The sequence below is a fragment of the Peromyscus leucopus genome, chromosome X, assembly GCF_004664715.2.
Source record: "Peromyscus leucopus breed LL Stock chromosome X, UCI_PerLeu_2.1, whole genome shotgun sequence".
In the NCBI taxonomy this organism is placed as follows: domain Eukaryota; kingdom Metazoa; phylum Chordata; class Mammalia; order Rodentia; family Cricetidae; genus Peromyscus; species Peromyscus leucopus.
This window is the reverse complement of record NC_051083.1, coordinates 92,352,713-92,359,674: the sequence shown is the minus strand read 5'-3', so window position 1 is coordinate 92,359,674 and position 6,962 is coordinate 92,352,713. Positions and strand designations below refer to the sequence as shown.

General features: G+C 38.5%; 1 protein-coding gene across 2 annotated transcripts; it reads left to right on the top strand.

Annotated features, from left to right (window-relative positions):
* The first annotated feature begins 430 nt into the window (after nt 1-430).
* Nucleotides 431-6,709, top strand: Serpina7 (serpin family A member 7). Of its 2 annotated transcripts, none has more exons than XM_037199181.1 (5): nt 431-495; nt 2,003-2,650; nt 3,630-3,867; nt 4,631-4,778; nt 5,475-6,709. In XM_037199181.1, exons 1-5 carry the CDS (start codon nt 489-491, stop codon nt 5,676-5,678), a joined length of 1,245 nt encoding a protein of 414 aa, XP_037055076.1. In that variant the 5' UTR covers nt 431-488; the 3' UTR covers nt 5,679-6,709. The 2 variants fall into 2 exon arrangements, with proteins under 2 accessions (XP_037055076.1, XP_028750493.2); XM_028894660.2 differs by having other exon boundaries at nt 3,594-3,867.
* Nucleotides 6,710-6,962: the final 253 nt, after the last annotated feature.

Sequence of the window (6,962 nt, the reverse complement as noted above, 5' to 3'; positions counted from 1 at the left end):
GTACCATATTCTGGAGTCCTTGGGTTAGGGGAGGATGTAGTGGACTTTTGTGATCAGAAGACATGACTAGTTTCCCTTTGAGCATTAAAAAGTCTAGGATTTGACAGCATTTTCTCCACTTATGCATAAACCATCCTATAGCACCAATTAAAAAGATTCAACAAGTCTCTGTCTGTATATATCTTTTTCTCAAAAGTCATTCTGTTCTGGCACTGTTTGGCATTGGCAATAATAACTGTTTTAAATGAGGGATGTATGTAGAAGCCAAAGTATTATCTAAAGTTTTACCCAGAGTACAAACCTTATTTTTTTTAAGCTTTTTTTCCCACTTGGCCTTGGTTTTGTGCATCAGCTTTGGAAATGTCATCACAATGTTCATGTCATGGTTAATTTGTAACTGAGAATGCTCTAGTTTTGCAATCAAGGGCATGTTATAAAGATGGAAAGGTAGATGTTGCTGTCTGAGAGATGCAAGTGACTTCAAGGGAATGTGCTGTAAGTATTTTTCTCCTTGGGACACTGAACATTTCTTCCAAGACAGAGTTCCAAATAACTGAGTTTGAAGTTTGCAGAGTGGTCAGGAGGCAAGGTCTAAGAGTGGTCATCTGATAACTGACCTTCTAACCAGCCTTGATAACTTTGATTGGAAGAGTATTCTGGTGAAAATATGGAAATTTGATATAGAAGTGGATGAAGGAAGGCCGGAGGAGATAGGAGGCCCTCTGTCATGCTAGGAGCCGATAAAACTTAGGCAATGGGACTTGTAAGTAGAGATGGAAAGAAAAGAAAAGTTTTGGTGGTATTCAGGAAGTATTCATTGGTCATCATGGCCACTAGAACTGGAGAATAAAAATGAAGCAAGCCCTTTGATATGGGTCTGTCTATAAACAGGGGTGCAATATATTGGACTATGGAATGAAAATGAAGAAGGGGGTTGGGGAGTTGAGAGAGAATGTGTTTACATTTGGAAACTGGGATTTCCCAGTGGAGACTGAGTATGAATGGGAAAACAGGGTGTATGTGTCCAATAGCAGCTGGGTAGATGAGTAACAATTCAGTAAGAGAGTATGGACAAGAAGGACATTTATAATACAGCAGTTGGTACCTAAGTTGAGACCACTCATGAAGAAAATGAAAGGCTTAGGAAGAGGCCCTGTACTGATTCCATGGATCTTTTTTCTAACCACTGGTGTATGAATATCTTTGACTCTACATCATGCACCCTGCTTCTTTGTACTATTTCACGCTTAGAAAACTTTAGGACTTCCTCTTTAATTGGTATAAAATGGCATGCATACCTATAAGAATAAGATTGTTAAGCTCTGTTAGAAGTGAGAAATGGTTCTTTAGGTAGTACTAAAAGAAAGAAGTCTCTAAAACAAGAATGTTATACCCTCACTTTCCTATCATTTGAAAATATTCTTGTGCCTCCCATACATCCCACAGGTGTGTGAATTTTGGCTTGTCATGTTGTACATGACTCGATGAACCATTCCTCTTCCATTCCAACTAGTCATTTCTTGGAGGAGTTGTTCTCATTTGGTCACATCACAAATGTTATCCTAAGAAAACACCAACTTAAAATACACACATACACACAAACCAAAGTTCTAATGTACATGTGACATAAACAGAGGGAGTGCTTGCTGTGTCTAATGATTCTTCATACCCATAAAACTGCCCTTCATTCAAATGGGAATTGATTCCATTTCCATGAGTTTCAGTATTTTCATGTGCTATTATCATATGTTAATGAATTCATGACATTGTGTTTCTGTTACCTGGGCAAGCCATTTCTCCTGCTCTCTTTCCAAAGTAGACATGTCACTAGTCTTTAGAGAAGAGAGAGACTATTTATCTCCTTTATTCCCTGCTGAACACACCTTCAAATACTTTCTTTAGCTGTATAAATCAAGGTGGGTGACTTGTATGTTTCTCTGGATCAGAAAGTATTTCATCTATCTAAACTCCCCCAATGGTTATCTCACTTCATGTTTTGTAGATCATCTTCACTCCAGAATGTCAGTGTACCTCTATCTGTTTTTCTTGGTATTTGGGCGTCAGGCTACAATCCATTGTGCACAATATAACAGCTCTGAAGGCAAAGTAATGACCTGTCATTTGCCCCAACAAAATGCCACTCTCTATAAGATGTCATCTATCAATGCTGACTTTGCGTTCAGGCTGTATCGTAGGTTCTCTGTGGAGAGCCCAGATTGGAACATCTTTTTTTCCCCTGTGAGCATATCTGCTGCTTTAGCTATGCTTTCTTTTGTATCTGGCTCTAGCACCCAAACTCAGATTCTGGAGGTTTTGGGGTTTAACCTCACAGATACTCCAATGACAGAATTTCATCAGGGCTTCCAGCATTTGATCTGTTCATTGAATTTCCCAAAGAATAAACTGGAATTGCAAATGGGAAATGCAGTTTTCATTGGGCAGCAGCTGAAACCACTGGCAAAGTTTTTGGATAATGTCAAGACCCTCTATGAAACTGAAGTCTTTCCTACCGACTTCTCCAATGTTTCTGCAGTCCAGCAGGAGATCAACAGTTATGTGGAGAAGCAAAGCAAGGGGAAAATTATAGGCTTAATTCAAGACCTTAGACTGAACATTATCATGATTCTGGTGAACTATATTCATTTCAAAGGTAAGGCATTAAGACATCAATTTCCAGTCTAGTGTTAAGACAGAGAACTAGGGGGGATTTATGATCTCTTATCACTGGCATCAGTAGGTGTCCCTCATACCACAGTGATTTGTCACTATTGTCTCTATCTATGCATTGTGTTGGATCATTCCAGGATGACACGCAGCTTTGTATATGAGCCCAGGAAATTTTTAGGGAGATAACACTTTTAAAGATTCGGTTGAAAATGTTATGAATGTTCTGATCATATCAGGCTAAATACCTATAGTTTCTAAAGTATTTAATGAGGTGGGAAAAGCCTGTGCTTGGCAAGTCAACTGAATTTGTATCTAGGCATAATGTGGTCCCTACTTCTGTGCACATTGGGATACCTTGCATAAATAACTTTTAATATATGTTAAGTACCTACTATGTGTGATTATGCTACAAGTATACAAATATATACCATTGATAATTTTCAATGCTAACTTTTCCAGCAAGGCTATCTAGCTCTAAAGCTAGAGCTTATAGTGATTTCTGAAAGCACAGTGCCCAGATGATTCCTCTTGGTTTTATAGAACCTGTCTTTCATGTTTGGATGAGTGATTTTTTACATAAGCCATATACCTATATATGATTAAAATGGCAGAACACTTTGTTATCTCATTTCACTCATTTTTCTTGGCACTCATATACCTTTGCATGGAAGGAGATACCATTTCTGATGGGTGTAGAAAGTATAGTGTTTCTAAAAATAGACTGTGAAGTCAAGCGGAATTGGAGGGGACTTTTGTTTTTGCCACGTGGTAGTTGATTGATCATGTCAGCTGACTTTGTTTTGCTGATCTTTAGTGAGTCACTTATTTATAATCACTTGGAAAACTGGTTGACATTATACAGTCTTAATTATTAGATGAATGACTAATGGTTTCAAAGAAACATCTCTCCTCTTTCTTGTTTTAAGCCCAGTGGGCAAATCCTTTTCATGTATCTAAAACAGAAGCGAGTTCCAACTTCTCAGTGGACAAGACCACCACAGTACAAGTGCCCATGATGCACCAGCTAGAAGAATACTATCATTTTGTGGATGTAGAGCTGAATTGCACAGTACTTCAAATGGACTATAGTGAGAATGCTCTGGCACTTTTTGTCCTTCCAAAGGAGGGACATGTGGAGTGGGTGGAGGCAGCCATGTCATCTAAGACACTGAAGAAGTGGAACCACTTACTGCAGAAAGGGTAAACAATTTAGAGGGTATGAGGGGCTGTGGGTGGGCCTATCAGTAATGGAGGTGAGGCTACATTCAGAAGAAACCTAGAGGTAGGAAAATTACCCAGAAGCACTTGGCAGTAGTATAATGATGTTTAGAGTATGTCCAGTACAGTGTGCCTGACACTTTTCTGGATACTTTCCACAGTATTTCCTCTAAGCATATTGAAAAAATGCCAAGGAGACATTTGTCAAATTAGAAATTCCCATAAAGCTCCCCAAAGTGAGTATGCTAGGATGCTGATACCTTTTTAAGGACCAAATAAAGCTTTGAGATGGGTAAGAATTGATGTTGGCACAGAGTTGGCGGTCATTCTTAGCTAGAGCTTCAAGATAGAACACCATGAAAACCCCTGTGCACTACCCTTTGATCTTCATGCCATTAGACCCCTGTCCTTGCTCAGTACCACAGAGATACATTTTTTTCTGATAACAAAGGGTCAGGGCACCATATGTTGCAGCCCAACATTTTCTGAGTCTGAGACCACTTCTACAACAATACCTTCTGTGGTTATGGTACCATGTTAATGGTTGTCAATGTTCAGAGGAGTAGCCGAGGAGAGAGGGAGGAAGAGAAGGAGGGAGGGAGGGAGAGAGGGAGGGATGGAGGGAGAGAGAGAGAGAGAGAGAGAGAGAGAGAGAGAGAGAGAGAGAGAGAGAGAGAGAGATCTTGAGATCTTAAGTGTGATTAGTGTGGTGACTGTCATGTCTCCCTTTCCTTATTCCACCCAGATGGGTTGAGTTGTTTGTTCCAAAGTTTTCCATTTCTGCCACATATGACCTTGGAAGTACACTTCAGAAGATGGGCATGAGGGATGCCTTTGCTGAAGGTGCTGACTTTCCTGGAATCACGGAAGACAATGGTCTAAAACTTTCCTATGTAAGTTGGTGGATGTTTTTTACTGTATGAGCTGGAGAGAACATTGAGAGTCAATTAATTCACCCATATCATTTAGTCAATACAGGAATCTCATGTCTACATTGACAATGTGATTCTGTTAGGTCACTATTATATGAGAGACATTCTTGTTTCTTAAAATAAGTCATTTTAGAAATTATTTCTGGGTCTGGAGTGATGGCTCTGTAGATATGAGCACTGTTTGCTCTTCCAGAAGATTCAGGTTCAATTTCCATCACCAACATAAAATTGCAGCTCACAACTGTTCAGTGACTTTAGTCCCATGAAATTTGGTCTGATGCAAAAACACACATGCAGGCCAAACACCAAAATACATAAAAAATAAATGTAATTTCCATCCCTAACCCTCATGTTCTAAGATGACTAACGCAACGGAAAGTCTTATTGATCAGAAGTGACTCGTGAGACACAGTGCTAGAGGATGTGAGAAAGGCACCAAAGAGATAACTTCTAGAGATGGAAGGTGATGGAGAATGAGATGCTACCCAAACAAGCAGTCCTAAAATCACAGAAATTCATTAACTACACTCGTCAATGTAATATTCATATTCAAGTACCATCAACATAATACATTGTATTTCTTTTTGTACTTCTCACACACCCCAAAGACTGTTGCCACTTTTCAGGGGCCCTTCAGTGTGTGTTCTTCTCTCACAGGCTTTCCACAAGGCTGTGCTGCACATTGGAGAAGAGGGAACCAAAGAAGGAACTGCTCCTGAAGCTGTGTCTCTGGATCAGGCAGAAGTAGCTCCTCTTCACCCTATTATCCGATTTGATAGAACATTCTTACTTATGATTTTGGAGAAAAGGACCAGAAGCATTCTCTTTTTAGGGAAGGTTGTTAACCCAGCAAAAGAGTAATTGGGGAAGAGGCCATTGAGTGCGTACATATTATAATGGGAAATAAACATTTAACATAGCTTGATGTGCTTGCTGTGGGCTTAGACTTTATGTCTTTTGTGCAAGGCATAAAAGTGGACCTCTTCTGGACTACATTGGCTGTGGAAGTGGCTAATCCTGTGACCAAACACATAGATAGTCAATGAATGATTGTTATTTAAGACTAGAGGAAGCATCAGTGTTAGTAAGTCTTTGTAAAGCTACTCATCAATTAGCTAAATCTAGAAAATTTGACTGAGATTACAAATGCCTTTGGATATATCATCAGGACAATAGCTGTAATACAGGTCAAGTCTTCATATTACAGTATTCCAATAGCATGATCAATGAACATGCAAATGCTTTGGCTTGTATATGAGTTTCACAATAATGTCTGCTCTTTCTACCTATTGAAAATGAGTCTGTAATTATAGCTACTGCTAGTGCTAATAAAGCTTCTTTCACTACACTGTCTAGCCAAAGATTGAATGCTTTTATCTAGGGATGTAGTGTTTGTTACCTAACATGCATTCAACAAAAGAATGGAGAAAAATGAATTTCCTCACGCAAACCACATGCTCGCTAGCAGGTCTCCCTGTTTTAATTCATAAAGTATTAATGGGGGGACAATTCATTTGCACTGTATACTCTATTCATTATTTTTTCAGATTCTTTCCAAATATTGCATATCTGCCCCACTTGATCTCATGGAAATTTCCTGCTTAACCTATCTTTTTGTCTGTATTCCTCAATAAAATACATTTGTGTCCCTAAAACTTCCACTGCCTACATATGCTATTCTATCTTTACCCACCAAAGTAGATTTATTCTCAACATCATGTATTCAAGCATCCATATTAGAATTTAGAGTCCAGATATCACAGTGAGAGTTAATTTTGTAGTAACCAAATTCTGTCTATTCCAATATTTCACTAATAGGAAAATAGCAATGGGTGTATAAATACTATGTATATGTGCTTCCATATTAAAATAAATAAATATGCTTAGAAATATGTTTATCACTTTTTAATCTTTTCTTATTAGACATATTTCCAGGGAGGCTTGAATATCTTTTCTATAATACTTACTTTGGCTTCATGGATAAGGAATTGGAAACAGAGAAGGATAATGACTTATGGTACAGAAAAAAGTTCATTCTTGACTTGATATTTCATTTCACTGTAGTTAGATTACAATATTGGTTCTGTTACTTACACTACTTTGTGATCTTTGGCAAAGTACAAAAACTCTAACACTTCTTTTCCT

What these genes read in the sequence shown, in the direction of transcription:
- Serpina7 (XM_028894660.2), top strand. An exon ending in GAACTATATTCATTTCAAAG is followed by an intron (nt 2,651 to 3,593) that starts GTAAGGCATTAA and finishes TCTTGTTTTAAG; the next exon opens with CCCAGTGGGCAAATCCTTTT. An exon ending in AACCACTTACTGCAGAAAGG is followed by an intron (nt 3,868 to 4,630) that starts GTAAACAATTTA and finishes TATTCCACCCAG; the next exon opens with ATGGGTTGAGTTGTTTGTTC.